The 24,171-nt window shown below is 36.3% G+C and overlaps 1 protein-coding gene across 1 annotated transcript; it reads right to left on the bottom strand.

The window, feature by feature from the left end:
• Positions 1-23,097, bottom strand: LOC109101486 (proto-oncogene DBL-like). Its single transcript, XM_042770549.1, has 28 exons — positions 22,385-23,097; positions 17,643-17,711; positions 17,370-17,484; positions 16,922-17,012; positions 14,228-14,347; positions 14,027-14,143; positions 13,796-13,945; positions 12,633-12,754; positions 12,395-12,509; positions 11,571-11,681; positions 11,301-11,492; positions 10,807-10,998; positions 10,454-10,625; positions 9,208-9,245; positions 6,851-6,933; positions 6,707-6,773; positions 6,510-6,625; positions 5,046-5,115; positions 4,837-4,929; positions 4,654-4,746; positions 4,341-4,466; positions 4,053-4,274; positions 3,718-3,810; positions 3,055-3,133; positions 2,904-2,967; positions 1,106-1,206; positions 217-304; positions 1-82 (listed from the first exon to the last, which is right to left on the bottom strand). Exons 1-28 carry the CDS (start codon positions 22,476-22,478, stop codon positions 1-3), a joined length of 3,075 nt encoding a protein of 1,024 aa, XP_042626483.1. The 5' UTR covers positions 22,479-23,097.
• Between the last annotated feature and the right edge of the window lie 1,074 nt (positions 23,098-24,171).

Here is a 24,171-nt window from a genome sequence, read left to right as displayed (position 1 = left end):
TTAATGAAGTAAGTCTATGTGAATATAGCCATTTTGTAACCACTCGATGAAGGCCCTGTATCTGCTTGTATGGTTAAGAAGCCTAAGAGTAATCAAACACTATTATGATCATATGTTTCAAGTAAAAAAAAAAAAAGTGTTGGGAGGAACTGTGCACATTGCTGAGGTGAAGGACTGTGGGATGTCTGCGTTAAACACGCCTTGAGGAAAACTCACCAAACGGGAGCAGCGTCCTCCTCTCTCAGTGTCAGACGGGTGATATAGATGGCAGAAACGACATGCTCCCAAAACAGTCCTCCAGGACCTTCACAGATTTATCATTACATAATAAGGTGTGAAGAAATAGCCTACACACAACAATAACACACCGGGCTGCATGGTTTCAATATGTAAAATCCTAATACATAATAATGAATATCATGAAATACTTAAACAGAGATATATGTATAAACACAACTTTTAAAATAAGCTTGGAAAAATCACCATGCTGAATTTAATGTCTTACAGTAAAACTGAGTGTGTAGCTTAATGAGCTTATTGCCTAATATTGTAAGTTTGTGGTGACAGGGATAATGGTTTTACAATAGAAACATGAATGTGTGTTGGCTATTTTGAACAGCAAGCATTACACTTCAGCAGCACATGATTGAAATCTTCTGTTAGTGATGTTGCTGCAAAAAGTGCATTCTAAGGCCCAAAACATAGTGGCAATATAAAAGTCTTTACTGTGTTTTGAAAAATGTAATACCTTGATCACTTAAAGAATTAATTCCTTAAAAAAAATAGGTTTTGGTAGTGTTACCTGTATATTTATATGCAAGTGTATATCAATGTTAGTTAGTAGAATGATTTTATATAAATCAAAAACATCTCATTTCATCATAGTATTTTCCTATGTGACACATATAGCAAATGCATAAATACACTTCACTCTATGTTTTGGTCTTCTTTACAGTTCAAAAAGGTCCAGTTAAGGACAAAATTTTGTACTAAAAAATTAACTAATACCACCTTAAACATGCATGGTTTTGGCCCAACACATTCTATATTTGCATACTTAAACAGAGATAAGTTGTGTGCATGCTGTTTGGTGTGTAACACTCACTGTGTCTGTTGCACTGATGCTGGGTTGAACAGCTGAATGGGTCTGGACTGCTGTGGCTTGACTCAGTCTCCTCTGAGCTGACTGACACTCTTTGCTGTTTGCTGTGGGGCAAGAGCAGAGCATGAAGTAAATCAACAATTATTCACACATACACCATCTCTTAGTCATAAAACAGGAGCCAAACCAACCATCAGCTCAGCACAAACCATGTAAGAAGCTGGCAGATCTGGACAGATGGCAGTAATTTCAGGCCTGCAAGGCAAATGACTCTTTTATAACAGCATAGAGACGTGCTGATAAGAAAATGGAGCAAAAATAAGGTGATGCAGACTAGATTTGTCAAAATATACGACTCAACAGGCTGAGCCAGTTACAACCACTTTATCATATTTGTCTTGATCTCGAAAACAAGGCCCGTCTTTGAAGTGCTGCTTAACAGCCAAAACAATGGAGTCAAACCAAACTCTTCTGGTGTTTGCTTTTGTTTCCATGTCATGCAAAACAGATGCAGAGATGCTGGCAAAGCATCTACCTGTTATGGTAATGATAAGGGTACTGCTGGTGAGATCGGAGGGATGGAGTGTGTATGAAGGGGACGACAATTTAATCTGTGATTACAGAGTGGCCGTAGCAGACCTTTATGTGACAGTACAGAATGGAGCAACAGCCCCCCCTCTCCCCCCCCCACCGCCTGATTTACCACTGAGCTTCACTGTCGATGGGAGGGGTGAGTGAGGTGTGGGCTCCGAGCGCACAGGCACACACACACATACCCCGACAGGGACACAAGGTCCAGACAGGGCAGGCAGCCCTTAAGAACCCCACTGGAAGGCCGCACGGCCCTGCGGGAGGATAGGCAACCACACACAGCAGCTTCATTCCCCTCATTATCATCAGAAATTTTTTCATACTCTTTCACTTCATTGATTCGTTTAAATGGGACATCCTGAATGTGTATGGGTTCTGTATATGCAAATACAAAAAGTAATATGTTTTAAATATGGCTCATACATGGGTCCAAAATTAACACTTGCCAAATGAGAGTAAAACAGCATTGGCGAGTTTTAATAACTATACCCTGACCCTCACTGATATGACACAATTAAAATCTTAATACATTAAAATCTAAAGACATATAAATCATAAACTGTCTACTAAAAAAAAAAAAAACTGTATCTATATATATATAGAATATAAATATATATATATTTATATATGTATATGTATAGATAGATAGATAGATAGATAGATAGATAGAGATATTTTCTTTATATTTTTATATATTTTACAATGTAATTTATTTATTTAATGATGGCAAAGCTGTCACATGACCCTTCAGAAATCACTATAATATTCTGATTTCTTTTCTCTTTCTTTCTTTCTTTCTTTCTTTCTTTCTTTCTTTCTGTAGAATTCTTTGTTTAAATGAAAGTTCAACGTAAATTTTCTTAGTTAAAAAACACACAAAATCTTTTGTATCACCTGTATATTTATGACTGGTAAATTTTCTTAGTTAACAAAGTCACAAGTTAAACAAGTTAATTTTGAACCATGCTTACACATCACATGAATTGCTAAAGCAGGGACTGTAAAAGCAGGGAAAGTAATGAAGTAATTGCTGGGATTCTGCGAGGTAAGAGACATCTAACAGATAAAACAACCAAAAACATCAAAAAAGCCAAACTAATCAAAAAGGTCAAGGAAAGAAAGAGTGATCGGTGAGTGTTGAATATGAAGGTTGGATCAGGGATTAAAGAGGGGCTCACGAACAGTGATCTGTGCACTAGTGGATTCTTACTTCACTAAGAGAGGAGGAGACATCTGCATCTGCTCTGAGACTGCAGCAGAGGGACACAACTCTTCTGGACCAATGAGAGAAGATCACACATTACTCAAAGTACTTGTGCAGGAATAACAGTGACATTTAATCATGGGAAATGTATTGAGACCTTTGAGATGTTTCTGCTGGTTGGTCAGGATCTTTCTGATCTCGTTCAGCCAAGCAATCTTCACCTCCACTGTGGGTGCCTATGAGAAATTTTTGCATAACAGTGGTGAATGTGTGTGTATATATAGTTTATTTATTGTACTTAATTTTTTTGTAACTTTTACTCTAATTGTATAGTAAAGAGCAGCATGAGACATTCTTAATAATTTTGCATTTTATGTCCTTTATAAAAGACAGCTGCTGACAGAAACTTCATGGATGAAGCCATAATAATAATGCTATAATATTTTTCATATAATTTTTCTTTCTAAATACTGAGAATTTGAGAGGTTTATATTTTTAATGTACTTTGAATTTACAAGTTCTTTAATTTAGTAATTTAATTATTTTTATATATTTGAATGAGAAATAATGAAAGTCACATAATATGTCAGTGTCTGAATATTACACTGTTAGAGATGCTCTTTTGACACTGAATCATGTTTATATTCGAAACTTAATAAATGTGTAGTTCTCTAAGTTTCAATAATTTAGACAAATCAAATGTAACCGCTGTAAATTTGTGGTTTGATGCATCTAACTGAAATACCGTCTCTGAAAATGAGTTGAGAAGAATCGCTATTACATTCATTTTTGGATGAACTGTCCCTTTAAGCTTTCTCACCTGGATCACATAGACTTCCTCTCTGCCACTGTACCAGATCTCGAACTTCTTCACATCTCCTTTGACATTCTCTGTAATGCCGACTGCACTCATCTGCAAAAAGCATTTTATACTCACAGATGAAAAAAAAAACGTGATTCTGAAAACACAGAATCTACCTGCTATATAAACATGTCTTATCCCGTCACATCTTATGATGTAGTACCACATTTTAAAAACAAGGAAGGAAATGTTATCATAAGTAAACAGGCTGACATACAACAATGCAGCCACATGTGATGCTGACAGGGCTTTCTGAGATTGTATATGTGCTCCTAGCACAGTGTGTGCCGTACCTTAAGACAGTGCTTGAAGCTGTAGGAGGGAGTTTTGTCAGCGTTCTCTCCATGTTCCTCTCGACGCTTACAGAAGAGGAGTGCGTGCTCATGCAGGAACAGATGTCGCTGCATGGGCTTGAAGCGGGCCAGCTCCTTCACACGGGTTGGACCCTTCTTATGACTAATCCACACGCTGAAGGAGCCTTGCATAAGCACGCGGCCCAGATTGCTGAGATCCCCCTGCAACATACAACATGTTAACTACGCATTCACACACTCTCACTTTAAAGTTGGTAAAAATCTCACCTCATATCCGGTGATGGCAATCTGGTGCATTGAGTCATTGACTGACTTCAGCAAGTCCAGCATAGCTTCTAGCGCCCCCTGCAGCTCAGAAACTCTCTCACAGCCTGAGCTGTACTTCAGAAGCTCCTATTATCAAACACACACAATTCCTCTGATTTAATGGACAAACATATTCCTACAGAAAACTATTTTTTTTAATAGAGTAAAATTACGCAAAGTTGCTATGGAATCTAAAACTTCATATTTTCTCTCACAATTTCTCTCACAATTGCAACACCATATATGCAGATTTAGATTCATATGAAGCTCGCACCTTTAATAGGAGCTGATACTTTGTAAGGCGCTGGACTGGTTTCAGCAGGTATGAGTCAAGAGCAAGTTTGTGTTCCAGCTTCTTTTGGCACATCTGAAACACACAGGACACATCTTAGAGCTCTTTTTAGATGTATACTAGTGTGCTGCAAGTATTTCTATAGATGGAGAATGGTTTTGATACCTGAAAGAATGGGCAGTCCGAGAACTGCCTCCATAAGGAATCAGATCGAGGCTTGTTCTGACAGTAACATTCATATAAATGGAAATGGTCTTTCTGAAAACAGGCAGATATTTTATGTTAGATATGTTTTGAGAAAAAATAAATAAATTGGAAAGACATGAACAATAACCTGAAATTAGTCTCATATGGTGATTTAAAAAGTTCCTCACCCTTTCCAGAAAGCATGCCCCTACTGCCTCAGGGCTCTCCAGACAGCTTTCCAAATCCTGCAGGAAGACACTGGAGAACAGAAGACACAAGTCACACACTTTAGCAACAATTCTGGGGAAGCTCCTTTGTAAACCTAGCTTGCCAAACTACAAGCTGTTCATAATTTAATATAATTTTATGTAATACACCATCATTCAATAATTTGGGGACAGTAAAATTTTATTGTGCTCACCATGGCTGCATTTATTGGTCAAAAATACAGTAAAAACAGAAATAATGTGAAATATTATTACAATTTAAAATAACTGTTTTCCATTTCAATATATTTTAAAACCTCACTTATTCCTGTGATGGCAAAGCTGAATTTGTCAAAAATCCTTCTAATATGCTGATTTGATGCTCACAAAACATTTCTTATTATTCATTTTTAAAAACACTTTTGTTGGAACTGTAATAAAAAAAAAAAATCAGGATTCTTTGATGAATAGAAAGTTCAAAAGAACAGTGTTTATTTGAAATATTATTTTTACATGTCTTACAATTAGAATAGAATTATAATAGAATTATAATAGAATTAATCTCTTTACTGTCACTTTCTATCAATTTAATGCATCCTTGCTGAATAAAAGTTTTAATGTTTTTAAAAAAAAACATTAAAAATCCTAGTGGTGCCAAACTTTTGAATGGTAGTGTATATATTTTCAAATATTATTATATAATTAGCCACGTTTTAACAGAGCAGAGCACAAATTCAGAGTATGGGACACCATACTTGGCGACATGTCACGTGACGTCAGTTTCACTTTTTTTTTCACTTTCAATTAGTATGTATGAAATCAAATTTGAAGTACAAAACTGTACATATATAATGTGTAAACATATAAACTTATAGCATGTGCTGTACAAATTCAGCATGCACAATATCTAATATGCATAATTAGTTCAGCAACTATTTCAGTTCCTTAATTCCAAGTAGTAATATTCCTTTTTCCATCTCTGTAATAGATAAGACTGACTGACACTCAGTGAGAGGTCACACAGCTGTCTATCAGAACCCCCGCTCTGCTGACGCGCTCCTTTCCAGCTGAGCTCTCATTGGCTTAATCAAATCCTTATTTGACCAACAGACATTTAGCTGTAATTAAAGTGCTTTAATTGGCGTAACAGCCTCCTGCAGTCAACCAATTTGGCAATTTGCCTCACCCGGGGATGAAGACCCAGCAGGCAAGACAGGTTTCAAAGCCACTGACAAACACAGCTGCCCAATCCGATAAGTTTGATTTTTTTATGAAGGTGTCTTGAAGTCAAAACTGTGAGAGTGCATTTGTGTCTGATTTTCAGAGGCTAAGGATTTGCTATTTTATCTCACAGGAAACAGAATCATATTTCGGTCTGAAGCTATTGTTTACACTATGCTCCTGCCGTTGGCAGCGTTGTATGAAGTTCTCTGTGTGTGGCCTTGCCTGCTATGGAAGTTGTAGATATCAGGCAAGTTTCCAAACAGCACATCACTCTTGTTGCGAAGATTTATTGGCAGGAGCGGAGCAAGAGACGGATTGTCCATTTCAGCCCTGTAGCCCTGCAAATCCAGACAAATAAAGTGAGAGAGATCATAAACAAATGCACAACATCAACACCTCAGCTTTACGCTCCATCTTACCAGGAGCACTGCCAGCAGCTCCTCAACATAGATCCTCTCGGTCTCGATCAGCTCCTTTATCACATGTCTGGAGTCACACACATTCATAGGGTCAACAGACACATCAGTGTGTCATTTAAACACAGTGTCAGACAGCAGACTCACCGTGTGAGCAGATCAGTGCCGTCTTCTCCATCTATACTGTACGGGGGAGAGCTGTTCGTCTGATAGTCATGAATCACCTCGATCTGAACCACACAGAAAATGATTTCCTTAAGAAACCAACACATGGTGTTGATTTAATCAAATTACACATACTGCAGCATTTTTACATCCTTTCTGATTGTTATACATCTTTCATTCAGTATAAAAAAAGTGAAATACAGTATATTGGTGTTTCTTCAACTTGAGGCAATTCAGGCAGTCAGTGATTGATTTTTTATTTAAAACTATTTATTATAATTAGACTTCAACTTTTTGTCACATGAAGATTACATTCAAACAATCTTGGAGGTAAAATTAAAATCGTTTACTGTCTGTGTTGGGCAAGTTACTCTGAAAATGTAATCAAATTACTGATTACTGATTACTCCTTTTAAAAGTAATCACGTAAGTGTTCTGATCGCTTTATTTCAAAAGTAATTAGTAATTAGTTGGATTACTAGTTACGTTACTTTTTTTCTCCATGAAATTGATGAAATCCCAGCATACACTCCCCCAATAATTATTTGTTATTAAAGCATCAACATTCACAGAATACTGTTATTTTTAGCTAAAGCAAGCGACTGCTGTGTGCATGGTTTGGCATGGCAGAAAAAAGACATCTTAGTTCATTGCAATCTTACAAATCTCAGTTATAACACAATAAATATATGCATAAAGAATCTTTCATAATGTCTACAATTCGTGTTATAATGAGAGGATTCGTGAGCACGCAATTTTCAGCATTGCATTGCTCAACGCTGAAACACGTATTATAGCCTAACTCTGTGCATAGACCCTGTGCATTGACTCAACAGTGCATGTGCTACTGTACATCCTTTTTACAATCTCTAGATTATAAAACACTGAAACCTTTCATCAAACTAACACTAAAATAACGAATCTGATTAACATTTTGTAACTATACTCTAATTACTTACTGTGAAAATTGTAACGTGTTAAATTAAGTAATCAAATTACAGTAACGCATTACTAAGTAATGTATTACTGCCCAACACTCAAGTGAATATACAGTAAAATATAAATATTTTTACCATTTGTCAATGGTGAAAATGTGATTTCATTGTGATTTTTAATTGTATTCAGGACACAGTCTATGAAATCAGCCTTGGAAAATGAAGACAGACACAGTTTTTTGTTTTATCCAGCTGTGTTTGTTCAGTGCAACTTATAACATCCAAGTGAAAGATATAACACCAACATGTCAGAAAAATAAAAATAAAAAAACAGAATCACTGAGTTGGATAAAAGATCACCCCAGTGATCAGTATTTTGTTGAACCACCTTTTGCTTTAATTACAGCCTTAAGTCTGTTGGTATGTCTCTGTCTCTACTACCTTTGCACATTTAGCCAATATTTGCCCACTTTTCTTTGCCGAACTGCTCAAGTTCAGTTAAATTTGATGGTGCCAGTTTATGGACTGCAGTCTTCAAGTCATTCCACAGATTTTCAGAGGAGTTTAAGTCTGGGCTCTGACTGTGTCATGCAAGGACATTCACCTTTTTCTCCTTCAACCACTGTGTGCTCAGTTTTGCTGTGTGCTTTGGGTCATTGTCATGTTGGAAGGTAAACCTTCTCCCCATTGACAACTTTCTGGCAGAGGGCAGCAGATTTTCCTCAAGAATTTGACAGTATTTTGCCCCATCCATTTTTCCTTCTATCCTGACAAGTGCTCCAGTCCCTGCTGCAGAAAAACACTTCCAAAATAGGAGAGTACTGTAGGAATGCTGTTATTTGGATGGTGAGCTGTATTTGGATTTCCGCCAGACATACCGTTTGGTGTCAAATAATTAAATTCTAGTCTCATCTGCCTCAGAATCTTCAAGGTGCATTTTTTCTGAAGATCTTTTGACAGTGCCTTTTGCTTCAGTTGCACTACCAAGGATGCCACTACCAAATGCTCCAGGAAAGCTCTTTTCATGCTGAGCAAATCAAAATGAGTTGATCACAGTTGAAAGTCAAATGGCTTTGCATACCATTGAGAAGGTGATCAGCCACACCTGTTTTCAGAGAGAAGTCATTTTTCTCATTTTTCCAACTCTGTGATTCTGATTTTTTATTTGAATTTTTTTGATATGTTGGTGTTATATCTTTTATTTGGATGTTACAGCTGGATAAAACAAAAACTGTGTCCGTCTTCATTTCAGTCTGCAAAGCAACAAAATGTGATTATTTTAAAGGGGACTGATTCTTTTCCCACTGTAGTATAAATTCTGACTTTGGTAGTAAGTTAAGACTTTTGGTAGTAAAAGATCCTCCCAAATTTATTTATAAAGACCAAATGAAAAAGTGCTGTTACCTTCCTGGAGTTTGGGCTTTTCCTTGATGTTCTTTTGCCTGGTAGTGGGAGGTCAAAGGTGAACTTTAAACTGGAATTAAAATCTGATTCAATACAAGAAAAGCAGTTGGATACAACATAGAATTAATGTGAATGTATGTATGTATGTATGTTTCAAAACATTTACAAGTGCAGCATCAGCAAGAACTGTGAGAATATTGTTTTGAAGTTGCATGTTTAAATATAGCAGTTACAGACTAGTGACTGCAGCACAAAACGCTGACATCCACAGTACTATGTGCAATCAAATCATATAATCAAAAACATTCAAACAGCACTGGGCATAACATAATATCAGTTTGATTTGACTTTGGAAGTCATTCAGAGATCAATACGAATTTATGACCTCTGTAGGTGAATAAAATCCTCCCTAAATCTCTTGTTTCAGCTACAGATCCAACTTTACATTGCATTCCTGTCAGATCACTTTTAATTGGCTATTACTCACATCATAGCATGTCAGGTTAGCTCTGCAAGTCTCTTTGGCTTCCTCCCTTGATCTCTCCATCTTAAAGTGCTTCAGATCTCTCAGGAATACTGAATGCATGAAGACTGAATCTCTCTTTTATTCTCTCCCATTATATAATTCAAAATTAACTAATTCATAATCTTCTTCCGTAATATATTTTTATTCTATAAACATATATTCAATATCTAATACATTTGAACAAATTAAGCAGTATCAACTGCCATGGTCACTAGTGAAATATACAGTTTAATGGTCATTATACAAAAGGATTTGACAGCTGATGTCCACTATTGACCAATTAGAATCAAGTATTCCACAGAGCCATGCAATAAAGGTTTGCATTCTGGGGTAAATAACAGGTAATTTACATGAAGGCATTCATTTGACTATATGTAATATATTATAACAAATAAATATAAGACTATATTTATTTGGAAAAAGGCGCAGCCATGCATCTGTAAAGGTACATAGTAGTTACAATAGGATTTCTTGTCATCACCCGAAGAAGCTTTGATCAGGCGTCTTGACAGGTTAAAGTGTGCGATTTCGTTTTTGTACTGCAGCAAGTGATGCACTGTACATGACAGAATAATGTTGTCTAGCTTCAGCTCTCAGATATGAAACATTTAGTGCAAAGTCTTATGAATAAGGATTAATGATTGATAAGATTGTGAGAACTCATGGCTGAAAAATATTGAGGATAACTGGACCCAAAATTAATATTGCACTGTCACATACCATGTTTGGGGGAGAAGAGGGGGGATTTTGCACGTGGTGGGTTCTCTGGACGAGGAGCCACCAGTTGGATTGGTCGGACATGTTTGTGTGCCAGTTTCCTCAGGCAGTTCTGTCTGGAGTGAATCAGAGCCTGCACAGAACTATGCTTCTGAAATGTCTTCTCTATATGAGCCTGAAACACAGCACAGTAAGGAATTTCCATTTATATTTAGCCTAGAATAACCAAATATTTAAGATTGAGAGGGTACAAATGCATCCATCAGAAGCTACATTTCTGAAATGACTGTCTAAAAGGATGCCTAGGAATTAACGTTTGGAATCTAGTCTCATTTCTGTAGTCTGACAGTGTTTACCTGTAGACAAGGAGTGAGCACAGATTCATACTCCAGAAAGAGCACATCCTCGCCTGCACCGAGAAGTGGTGGCGCCGCCTCCTGGAACTTCTCGATATCTCGAAGAGCTGCCTGTGCACCCTCTTTCGACTGTAATTTATCCACCTGCTGATTGGCCAAGAGATAAGCGCCATCATCACACCACCGCTGAGCCTGCAAAAGAAACAAAGATTTTTCTTGTTTTGAAATAATTAAATACTTTTATTTGCAAGGATGCATGACATTGATCAAAAGTGACAGTATTTATAAATATTATTTGATTCAGAATTATATTACAAATCAACGCTGTTCTTTTGATCTTTCTATTCATTAAAGAATCCAGAAAAAAGTACCTAAAGTATTTATCCATGAAGGATAGCAGAAGGAACTAAAAATCAATAAGGTATATATTTTTTTCATAATCGTAAAAAAAAAAAAAATACACAAAAAGAGAAGGAGTGAATGTGTTAGCCCACCTCTTCAAGGCAGCACAGTAGGGTCTTTGCTTGTGTCAGGGAGTTGCGTTTAGTATTGAGAGCAGAGGTCAGAGTGTCACTCTGATGTCTGAGTTCATTACAGCGCTGGATAATTAGAGCCATGGCATAGTGGTGTCCAGCAACCAGCTGATGGCCATGCAGGATAAGAACCTGAGCCCGACTCATCTCCTCCTGAAACACACACAATGCTGTCAGAAATATGTTTGTGACTAACACTATAACATGAACAGGAAGGCATAATGCAACTACCTGTGCATGTTTTTCCAGACTGTCCAGCTTTCTGACACTCTGGGACAGGGATTCTCCTGTGATGCTTATCTTCCTTTCCTGTGCTCTTAATTTCTCTAAAGAGTACTCCATCTGACAGAAAAGAGAATGTTAGGAAAACTAGATCAAATACTTCCATTGACTCCTATTATAATATGAAAAAATATCCTTCACTTTTCTTTACTTTTGCTCTTAAAAAAGGCATTTTTTTGCCTGTTTTTACTGTATTTCTGATCAATTGATTAATTAAATAATCAGTGCTACATAGTATTATTTTAATAAAACAATCAGCTTTCAGCATTTATTTATTTTTGCCTTTCACACCATTGGTTTTACACAGCATGCGCTGTATTATTATTATTTTTTTTATATATATATAATATATTGTATATTGTTTAATTCTTATTCATATTTATTTATCGCCTGGTCATGTCATATATCAAAATTCTCTGCTATTTTTTATTATAGTCTTGCTCAATTTTATTCAAAATAAGCAAGATGTTTATTTTAAGGCATTAAGTATTAAGAAATTGTGTTGGTATACAATGCCAAAACTCAATAAATAAATAAATAAACATTCAAAAAGGTTGAAAAAAAGTCACTTTAAATTAAATTATTAAATGTAATTTAAATTTACTTCTTGCTTCGACAAACTACCCATCGGGGTGGGAACAATCAGAATCATTTCATGATCAAATGGCAGCAATGGCTTTGTATAAAGCATTTGTTTGTGAGCCGTCAGAATGTCTTCATGCTTAAAACAATTAGACACTATTTTCAATGTTAGGGATAGAAAAGCAGTTCACCTCCTGAAAACTGTGCTCATATCTCAGCAGTTGCAAATATTGCTGCAGTTTGAGGTGGTGCTTGTCAAAGAAGCCATCAAACGCCATCTCCATATCTGTGAGCTGAGCCAGCAGCCTGCAGTAAGGACGTGTCAGAAAGCATGATTTTAAGTTCACATTATTTTGGAAATAAAAAAACATGATGTGTATTTGGAATGCAGACTATTTGTTTTAAAATAAACAGGAACAAACTCTACACCTCTGCATGGTATCCCAGTCCTGTGTCATGTCCCAGCATGTGTCAGAGTCCCCTTCCTTCCTTGAAGTCTCCAGGTTAGAGAGCAGTTGCCTCCCCTCTCTCATCACAGATCTGATGGCATCTTCACCCATGAATAATAACAAAAACAATTTGCACTGACAACACAGAATCATGGAACAAAACAACAGCCAGAGCGCAGATAAAAACGCAAGACAAGACTGGAGCTAAAAGTGAAGTGGAGTGGAATTCAGCTTTTGTACTCTCATGGTCTGTGTACCCTAATTATAGTTTACTCCCCTAGGTTTTTTTTTTTTTTTTTAAGGCTTTCCTTTAGTTAGGGCAAATGCTATGTTTAATCTGATATGAAAACCAGGCTGTTACAGGCGCTCTGTTTAATAGATTGTCCTGTCAAGAGTTACTTGTCTATTTCTGAGATTCTACGCTACTGTTAATTATTTTGTAATTTTGCAAAACATTTTCTAATTACTATGCATGCAGCTCTACTATCCTTAATTGAGAGACTACTGCAAAATATATATTTATATTTCTTTCAACACTGAAACGTATATTAAACAAGAAAAAAACATGTATTAAAATTTATTCAGCAAGGTTGCATTAAATGCATCAGTAAAGACATTTATTTGTTACATTTTTTGTTATTATTTAATAATAATAATAATAATAATAATAATAATAATAATAATAATAATAATATGTATAATATAATAATAAATGCTTCTTGAGCAGCAAATCAGCATATTAGAATGATTTCTGAAGGATCATTTGACACTGAAGACTGGAGTAATGATGCTGAAAATTCAGCTTTGCCATCACAGGAATAAATTACATTTTTAAATATGATAAAACAGAAATTGCACTTTAAAATTGTAATAATATTTTACAATATTACTGTTTTTACGGTATGCATCTAAATGTATGCATCTAAACTAAATGCATCCTTGTTGAGCATTAGAGATTTCTATCAAAAACATTACCAACATTACTGACTTACCAACCCCAAACTTTTAAACAGTATTGTTTATTTATATAAATGTTAAGCTTAAATTTTGATGTTACTAAAACAGTTATTTTAAAGACCAGAAATAATCAATAAGGGGAAAGTGAGAGGATTCTCTACACTTGAGTGTTTCATTGAGCTGTACCTTAAGTCTCCTGTATTTCTCTGTGTGGGACAGCAGGAGAAACTCAATAGCACTGCACTCCTCTGATAAATGTGTCTCAGCCAGCTCTGTTCCAAACGCCTGCAGCATCTGAGCAATGTCCTTAACCATAACCGCAAAACTCTCAATTGCCTGTAAAGAGCAAAGGGACTACCTTGTTTAATGTGATATTTCTGTGTATTTCATTAATGTATCAATACCATCATTTTTTACTGTTCTCAAGACAATCCAGTCACTGTGGCAGTAGTCAAGAGTTCCCCCAAACTCTGAGGTCAGCTGGTTCTCATCAATGTACCGCAGCAGATCTGTGACAGAGCTGAGCATCACCACCAAAAACAGACACACACATGCAGGTCAGGGTGTTACTGACTTCACGTAGATTATAAAATTACAAATGAGTGCAATGGGCCATACAGGCATTTTGAGCATAAAATCCTCTGGACTAAAGCGGAAGCCGAGATCTGTGACGGTGCGCTGGAAGAAGCTGGTCGGCCTTAGCACCAACACAAGGTGTAGGTTTCCAGGGAATGATTCCTAAGACATAGAGAGAGAGAAAGAGAGAGAGAGAGAGAGAGAGAGAGAGAGAGAGATGATAACAGTATGGCAGACAAACACAGACAGACCACCTAAAAACAGGCAGATAAAGGCATGAAGAATTCTTTAAACCTGGGGGATATAAAGAAAAACAGAAAAGAGGTTTTATATATTTAAGGAATGTTCTGGGTCCAATGTACTGCTGCCTCGCATGGAAATGTTTACCCTGCATACAGTTTATTTTTCACTATATTTCAGTTTCCTTTTAATGATTAGATTTTATTGTTTTATTGCTTTGTCCCAGACGTAATGTCAAAATTAAAATCAATTAAAAAAAATCAGCTATTACATGTTTAAAACTGATTAAAAAAAAAAAAAAAAAAAAAACTATTTTAATTACTAATTCAATTATTCCACCACAATAAATTCCATGGTTGAATAAAGTTATCAAAAGTTAGTGCAAATTCAATAGTGGAATTGAAAGAATAATTTCCACCATTTGAAGCTTAAATAAATATTTAAAGCTTGCAATTTAAAAAAAATAAAAATAAAAATTAAGGTTGCCCAAGTTATACATTTAGCAAATATTCTCCAAGAACATCTGACCATCTGTACAAAGAGTTCATAATTCACAATTTTAATCATTTGATTAGTCACTTAGAAATGGTGCAGAATCATATTGTGAATTCATTTAATGTCTCTTTGTTTCCATTTTCAAAGGTTTCTGTTTATTTCCAAGTTTAAATCCCAGATTTTCAATATGGTTTCAGACTTTTGGACTCCACTGCATGGGATGCCTACAATAAAAGCAACTCAATTAAAAGAAAAAAAATAATAATAATGTGCAATAAATGTGTTCTAAGTTTGAAGTTTGAATATTAACTGAATCGAGTCTGTTACTGTATGTCCTGTATACTATCATCCCCATCAATCACACTGACAACTCACAATGAGTCTGCAGAGACAACAACTAGCTGTCAATCAAACGGATGAGACAAGGCTCAAACTAGTTAACACTTAACTACACGAGATGACCAGCCTGATTAGCTGCTCCCTGCAGAATGACAGCTACTATAAATGTAGTTTATTCATCATAGGAGCTGACACGAGCTGAATCACATTGCGATACATAAGTATTTGAAACAAACCTGTCTGAGCAGTGTCTTTTATTACTTTAACAAACAGAAACAGGACTTCACGATAGATCAGCCTAGCACACAGCTCACAGTAACACGACATTGACTCGTCTTTACGTATTTGGAAACAGTAGCATCATCTGCGAAAACATTCACTCGGTTATTGCTCGTATGCATGATAATACATTTGTTTATACGTTACATTAATAACGCCTCCGCTAGCATTTATTCAGGTCGGGTGACTAAGCTAAAGCCGTCCGTCGCGCCGCAGTGTACCGCTACGAGCTCGCGCTGCCGCATTGTGCTCATCCAAACTTCAGACCAACTCTTTAACGAAACTACTCCAGACACATTACCGTAGAGCGGCGGATCCGCGGAAGTCCTCGCCTGCAGTTTCGCTCACTCATAGTGATCGATGTTTTATGAGGATGTTTTAAGAGATCGCCCATCCTGCTGTGGTAGACCGGTGCCCGGTGCAGTGGACGATCTGCAGGATTCATCGCCGCAGAGTCGGGAGGGTGGCTGCACCGTTTCTCCTGCGGTCTCCTCACCTCTCCCTCGCCCCAAGAGCGTCATCATGTAAAAACCTGCCCATGGTTTGTGCTAACTCATGCATTCCCGTTGCCTCGCAGTGAGCTCGGGTTTCACACAAGCTGTTTTTAAACGCAAACTTCAGTTAGAAGTGTCGCATTTAGTTATTTATTCAGCCTACAGCTCAAAGAATTGGTCTGTGAGCGCATGCTGTACTGCAAAACTGCGCTCATACACTTCAGCACCGCGGACAGCGACAAGGCCGGTTCAGCACACAGTAAATACAGAAGCGTGATGCATTCCATGCCCAGAGGACATATAAGGGTCAATGAAGCTTAACGTTTTCCCTGGATCTATTAAGCTATTCAATAATACAATAAGTTCACAAAAAAATAAATATAAGTTGCAGATGTTGTCACTTTATAAATTAAAAATATTTTTGTATGTACTGTATGCATGCATGATTGTATGGCTTAAACTGAAACCGTCCTGATATTATTAAAAATCCTTAAAAAGCTGAAATTCAGACTTTTATGATCATGTGTCAAGGTCATTATGTTTTCTAAGGATATAAAATATTGTGTTTAGTGTTTTGTTCGAATCATCTCTAGAGTAACTCCACAAACAGCTTGATATTTATGAGTCAAAAATTCATGTTATTTGTACAAATATACATATTTTTATTAAGGGTCATACTTTTTTTGGCAGAAAATATTATATTTTAAAAAAGTATTAAAGATTTACAAGATTTTTTATTAAACCATTAATAATAATAATAATAATAATAATAATAATAATAATAATAATAATAATGGTAAATTATCAATTAAAATAATAGAACACCTTTCACATGTCTGCATTAAATATAAATAAATTATTATAAATAAAATATATTGCAATCTCTTACCGCTAGCCTTGCCAATGCCGTTTTGATTGAGGCCCATGTATCCAATCTTCGGTCTAAAATGATGATAAATTTTACACCAGGTTGTCGTGTTCTGGAAACATGTGGAGTGAATCACGTGTCACAGTAACTGCATTTGCTCTTGGTTAAGAACATGACATTTTAAACAACCAGTATATCTGAACATACAGTATGTATGTAAATGTACACTTGCATTTGTTTGCATTGTATGGAGGGATAAATGTATTCTTTCATCCTAAAAGACCCTTGCTGTATTGTATCTACAATATAACTACAAAATATTTGCATATTTAGCACACTAACAATACTTTGATTTGAATAGCTCAATTTGTGTAAGAGCTTTTGCTAGGCTTTATGTGACAAGAATACGTGACTGTTGCTGTACTGCAATGCAGGGAGATGGAGAGGCTTGTATATATTAGACACAAACCTCGGGATCAGTGTGAGGTATGAAAGAACTTTGGCCAGAGCTTCTTCAGGAATGTCACTGAAAGCAGAGCATTCTGGGAGAGTGATGATGACACTAGAGTCCTCACCACGTCCCCCTGGAATTCAAATAAACATCAAATTATCAGTTTCTCACTCAAGCACGAATTCTGTGGCACTGTTCCAAATTTATCTGACATGTTTAGACAAGCCATTAATCCACATGTATAAAATCCTCATACTTCATGTCTCCAAAAACAGAAACTGGAAACCCCACCTGATAAATAGGCCACTTGTTTCTCAATGTAGCCGGCCACTTCCTGCATACTCACAGGGACCGTGACCTCTGAGGAAACAATGAAGATGAGCCACATATAAATAACACAGCAGCAAGCTTTAAGTCATGTTTCTGTCAGTTCATTTGGTTTAGTCACAGTTATGTGAAATTTCAGAAACAGCACCATCTATTGTTCACATGTACAAACCACAAGCAGCTGTAAATCTCAGTGCTATATAAAATGAGTTATGGTCTGTTAATAGACTCCTCAGTGAAATTGACAACATTAGTAGTGAAGGGAAAGTGAAAGAGACGTGTAGCCAAGTATAGTGTCCCATACACAGAATTTGTGCTCTGCATTTAACCCTTGGACATACACAGCAGTGAGTAGTGAACAAACACCGTGAACTCACACCCGGAACAGTGGGCAGCTATTTTTGCTGTGGCCCCCCGGGGAGCAGTTGGGGGTTTGGTGCCCTACTTAAGGGTCTCACCTCAGTCATGGCATTGAAGGTGGAAGAGAGCGCTGGTCATTCACTCCCCCCACCTACAATCCCTGCTGCTACCGAGACTCGAACCCGCAATCTTTGGGTAGCAAGTGCGACTCTCTAACCAAGTACTAGTACTAGTACGTAGTTAGCAGCAATGAGTCTAATGCATTCATGTCTGCAGAACCATCAAGATGGACAGATGGCCTTTCTTTAACTTCTTTAAACTTGACGGCATCTTATAATCCATAAAAGATGTCCGTCAAATACATTATACGTAGATTAAAAATTAGGGAAAAAAAACAAAACAAATACTCAAACTGTCCCTTTTATGCACCTTATAAGCGAAACGCATAAGCTCCCTCAGAGTTCGTTTGGAGTGCGCCCTTTTGATTGTGCTGATGTAATCTTGGTTCAGATGAAGTTTGAAGGTACAAACTCTTCTTTCAGTTTTCTGAACTCAAAACTGGAACCCACCAGAACCCATTGCAGATGAATCCATCAAAGTGCAATGCAGACATAATGGGAATGACTGTCACGATGTGGAGCTTGGACAAAGTTGTAAGTACATTTATTTACTTTATAAGTGCACATATTTATTGGAGTATGTAAGCTTTAAGATTGTAAGGCACATTTTAAAGATTCCCTTTGTTTTTATAACAAACTATGTAGTTGAGTGAACTTACAGTGTACATGCTATACTATAACCATGGTTGATAAAAAATACCTGCTATTCTTCCTAAATAAAGGATGATGTCCTGAAGAATGCAATCAAAGTTGTTATAATATGTAAAAACTGCTATCAATATAACTAACCTATTATAATAAAAAAGAAATGCTGACATTAATTTTTAATAAGTTTCCAACAGATATAAGGATGCTGGGGCAGAGATGAATGTGAATGAAGTCACGACTAAATATTTAATAGCATTCAAGACAGTTTCACCAGTTTCAAATGTTAAATACACACCTCAAAAGTAAAATTAATGAGAATTATAAAATTGGAGATATGGAGATGTGGAGAAATAATATACATTGTACGTTTTTAGAGAGATGAACTTAAACAAGAGGGTCTACATTAGAAAGTAGCAATAAAAGTTTTAGCCTTCCATTAGTTTGCTAACTAATTTTTTAAGGGAGGCAAATGTGAAGCGTCATGATACAATAGACATAATAATAAAAAATACAGCTTAAGGTCTGTGCAATGAATATTTGTGTGCAAATACTGTATATTAATAATTATAGAAATAGCTCATACAAAAATGCTGGCAGTTTACTCTCCTTTAGGCCACCCAAGATGCAGATGAGTTTGCTTCTTCATCAAAACGGATTTGGAGAAATTTAGCATTGCCTCACTTGCTCATAAATAGATCCTCTGCAGTGAATGGGTGCCATCAGAAAGATGACACATCTTTGATAGAAGATGATAGAAACATCTACAAGCAATCGACAAATAATGTAACTCCACAAGCTGCATGTTTGTAGTAAACGCTTTTAATTTCAAACCATTGCTTCTAGCTAAAATACGAGTCCTCTATCCATAGTGTTGCTTTGTCCAGTGAAAAGTTGTCTCATCTGAATCAGGAGAGAAATATGCACAGATCAAACAAAGTCTAGAAGTGAAAACAGTCCAAAATGGTTCTTAACAAATATGTTGATGGATTTTGATGTGTGAGGGCAAAAGGGGAATGACTTCACTAGAGGAAGAGTGATATTATCTTTATAGATTCATATTATGGACTCATATTTTGGCCAGAAGCAACTGTTTGAAGTCAGAACCCCTCACTGATGGATTTGTTATAAATACGCAGCTTTTTTTCTTCACAGTGTTAATTGATTTGACTGGTTTGTGGATTACTGATGTTTTTATCAGCTGTTTGGATTCTGATGGCACCCATTCACTGCACAGGATCCACTTTCTGATGAAGAAACAAGCTCAAATACAACATTTACATCTACAACTACATCTTGGATGTCCTGAGGGAGAGTACATTTTCAGCTAATTTTCATGTTTGGGTGAACTATTCCTTTAATATAAAGAATTATATTAAGACATTTTCTTACTTTCCATTTTATATTTATTGCATCTGCTAAGTCACTAAATATTAAATAATGGTGTATTTTTGCTCATTGTGTTTGATCTGCCATGTGTTCAGGCTTTATAAGAAAGCCCAGCACTGGCTTGACACTTTAACTTTAGGCAGCTCGCCTTTCTAAAACAACACAGATGGGAAACCACACCTTATACTCCTGAGGGTGTGTTCAGAGATATTAAACAAGTCTGTGTAAAATAAACACATTCAGGTGCTGTCCATGTGAACATGTCTTAACTCAGTCTGAAATCTGCTCACTAAATAAACCTGTACTGCTCAGTAGCAACACATAGACTATGATCTGTCCTGTCAATCTGAACCATGCTCAGATTCAGAGAAAAAAGTGTGAAAACTGATATATATATATATATATATATATATATATATTAAAAAAATCAGTTTCAGTGTTGCATAATTGCTGCATTTTGATTGACGTGCTGATATTTGATTGAAAAGTGCTTAAGTAAATGTTAAATACATTTTGAAGAAGGCTGTTAAGACAAAATGTGCTTTTATACATTAAATTTACAAAGGCACCAATCCTCAGACAGTGACTAGCTTAGATAAACATGTTTTTAGATACATTAAGCCTAAAAGTATTTGGACACTTTAGTTACACATACACATGAATGTTAATGTATTACATATCAACTCAAATAGAATTTTTTCAAGCAAAACTTTTCACAAAATGTTGTTTAAATGACGGCAAATGCATTGGTTGTCAAACATTAGTGGTTTATGTGATGAACACCTGAACACATGACATACTTTACAAAGATTAAAAATCACATTGACATAGTAAATTTATTTGTGAGAAAAACTCAAGCATCTTTGGTTTACAAATTCCTACTGATTTGATATTTTATCTGACATGCATAAATTATATTCATAAAGTGTGGCCACTATATCTGGTATAAATGTGGTAGCTTTGAAAATGCAAATGCCATAAGATTAGTGTTAACACATTCATTTAAATTTCCATTAACAGAGAGTAAATCAGTTTTATAATAAATATTATTATTATTATTTTAAGTTTAAATCCAGATCTAAGTAGGACTCCAGATTAACAATATTCCCACTAAAGTGTTTATGCTTATATGCCGCATAAACATGTACATACTGTCATGAAATGTGGTTGGAATAATGAAAGGATCAGAGTTCATTTTTGAGGATTAACTAAACAGAGCATTCAAAACGAGTTTAGCTTTAAAACTGCACCTCAAAGCTAATTCAGGTTTACATACGTTTAATCATAATTGTGAACTTAACTATGTGAATTTAAATAATGCATTCAGATTTCTCAAATATACTGTGGAATACTAACATCTCTCTTTCTTTGAGCAAATTCTGACGTGCTGCAGCATGGATCCAGACAGGTGTTCACAATGGCTCTGTGTCAGAGTGTTGTTGTGAACCTGGCTCGGCCAGAGAGGAACTGCTCTCTCGTATTACACTGCATCATTACAACATAACAAACAAACACCTTTCCAAAGCTTTACTTTAACACAGACGTGACGCTTGCACTCACATAAAAATTACCCCGACACTGAGACAGATGCCAACAACCCGAGATATAATAATAAAGTAAATATTACATAACACACTTAGAATGGAGTGATTCAGACTTGTAAACCTTTAAATGCATTAAAGTGCCCAAGGATGGCCCAAGATGCTGAGTCATGGTCTAAAGAGCATTCTCTGGGTTTAAAGCTGAATTTAGAGCCAGCGAGAAGGGCAGGGGGTTAATAGCAGTGCTCTACTTCCTGTGTCTTGGCGCCCATTTGTAATATATACAGTACAACTTCTATTTTCATCCGCCAATCTCGCTACTGGCCCAAATTCACATCGAATGTTCAGCTTACTGTCTCTGTCCATCAAAATGCTCTTAATATTAAGGTTTCAGAAAAAGGTTAAAATAAAATAATTCAGGTTTCCAACTTCTGGAATTACTCTGCTTTTCAATTACACAAAGATTGAGTCTGGTCCATTCAAGCAGATTATCAAATTATAAAATCTAGGTTATGCATAAAACTCCATCAAGTTAAAAACAGCATACATAATCCTTGCAGTACTGCATAAATCGCCAGTGAACATCCTGAGAAACTGATGTCCTTATGAACAAAAATAGTTTTAAAGACACATAATATGAACGTATACTTACGTTGCAGCGTGTTCTCCAGCTCCGATCCTGCCTGCATAAGGTTGTAATAGCCCTCCATATCTTTCTCAGGCTCCTGAGGAGAGGCAGAGCCCATCCCTTGGCTGCTCCCAGAGAGGGAGACTTGACTCTGGGCCCGTCAGGCCCTCACATCCCACTCCGGCTTGAATTCATCTCACACCTCCTGTGAACAACTGAAGCTTGACTTCAGATCCGTGCCACCACTCACGCCTCTGAACTCCCCAAGTCACCCTGAGCAGAAGCAAGTGCATCCAGAAAGGAGGAAACAGGATCCAGTTTTATCTATGACAAACTAGCCTGCTACAGCCGATAGTGGCACTGCAATATCACATCTCAGCTTAAAAACACAAACACGTCAGGGAGGGGCAGAGAGGATGAGGTCCTGTCCCAAAAGTGAATCGGATTGAAAGTGTTTCCTGTTCACAGTGCCGATGGTGTGCTCTCTTTAAAAACACACTGCACACACTCCCTCCAGCTGCAAACTCCCGTGAGTTAAGAGTGCGTCAGATCTGCATCGCTCTTAGATTCACACTATTGACACTCTGCCAACTCCCTCCCCATTGACTTTCTCCACTGTGGAGTTTAGACTCCGCCTCCTGCTGATCTCCACCCTCCTCATTGGTCAGTTTTCCCTCACAGGCAGAAGCTTGAACTTTCACTGCTGTAAAGATCCCTGCAAGCTGTATTACACACATTCCCACCCTTACTCGCTCTTACAAACACACACACAGGAAGCCTGTTCTGAATATGACTATTGACAGCAAAACTATTTTTTCTTCCTAGACTAAGGAGTTTCATTGTTCAGAATACAGAAAAGTATGACGTGTGGGAAAACTGAACAAAAAGACAAACAGCTACATGAATAAGAAGCATTGTTTTTAAAGAACACATGCTTCTACAACCGCATCTTATGTCTATTAGACACTGCTGGTTTGAAACAGCATTACATGGCATTACAGTCTGTATTCAGTACACACATTCTCTGCAGTTGTTGGACAGCGTCAGAGAGAGACTAGCTTTAACATCTGAAGACAAATAAAGAACAATACCAGGAAAATACCTTGAGCAAGATCTTTATCAAAATTTTGCTTAAGTGTTATTATTATTATTATTATATAAACTAGTGGTCAAACGTTTGGAATAATTAAGACAAATCTTCAGTGTCACATGATCCTTCAGAAATTACTGTAGATTTTATGTAGATTTGCATATTTTACTATTATCAATTTTAAAAACAGTTGAGATCCTTTGATGAAAAGAAAATTCAAAAGAAAAACATTCCTTTGAAATAGAAACTTTTGTTACATTATAAGTGTCTTTACTGTCGCTTTTGATCAATTTAAATGCAAACTTTTCAATGGTAGCGTGTCACAGTCTCCACAAAAATATTAAGCAGCACAACTGTTCTCAACATTGATAATAAGAAATGCTTCTTAAGAAGCAAATCACTATATAAGTAAAGACTGATAAAATTCAGCTTTGCATTAGAAATAAACTAAAATTTTAAAATGTATTCAAATAGAAAAGTTATTTTACACTGTAAAAATATTTTACAATATTAGTTTTCACTGTATCAGTGCAAGACTGTTTTCAACTTATATTCATGAACATCATGATTTTAGGTAGACATGAATGCGTATCTTTATTATTAAGATAAATTTATGCATATACAGTACACACACTTAATTCAAGCACAAAATAATAAACAAACATTTTTTAACCATTTAGACCCTTTTGTCCATTAGCTAGTCCTATAGTGTGACAAATTC

The sequence above is a fragment of the Cyprinus carpio genome, chromosome A14 (assembly GCF_018340385.1).
Source record: "Cyprinus carpio isolate SPL01 chromosome A14, ASM1834038v1, whole genome shotgun sequence".
Classification (NCBI taxonomy): Eukaryota; Metazoa; Chordata; class Actinopteri; order Cypriniformes; family Cyprinidae; genus Cyprinus; species Cyprinus carpio.
The sequence above is the reverse complement of the archived record's forward strand: the minus strand, read 5'-3'. Positions and strand labels throughout refer to the sequence as shown.

Coding starts and splice junctions, on each gene's coding strand:
- LOC109101486 (XM_042770549.1), bottom strand. CDS start 22,478: ATGGGCTCTGCCTCTCCTCAGGAGCCTGAGAAAGATATGGAGGGCTAT. Junction 9,246..10,453: donor CCTCTTCTCCCCCAAACATG/GTATGTGACAGT, acceptor TCCCACTACCAG/GCAAAAGAACATCAAGGAAA. Junction 2,968..3,054: donor CCAGCAGAAACATCTCAAAG/GTCTCAATACAT, acceptor TCATTGGTCCAG/AAGAGTTGTGTCCCTCTGCT.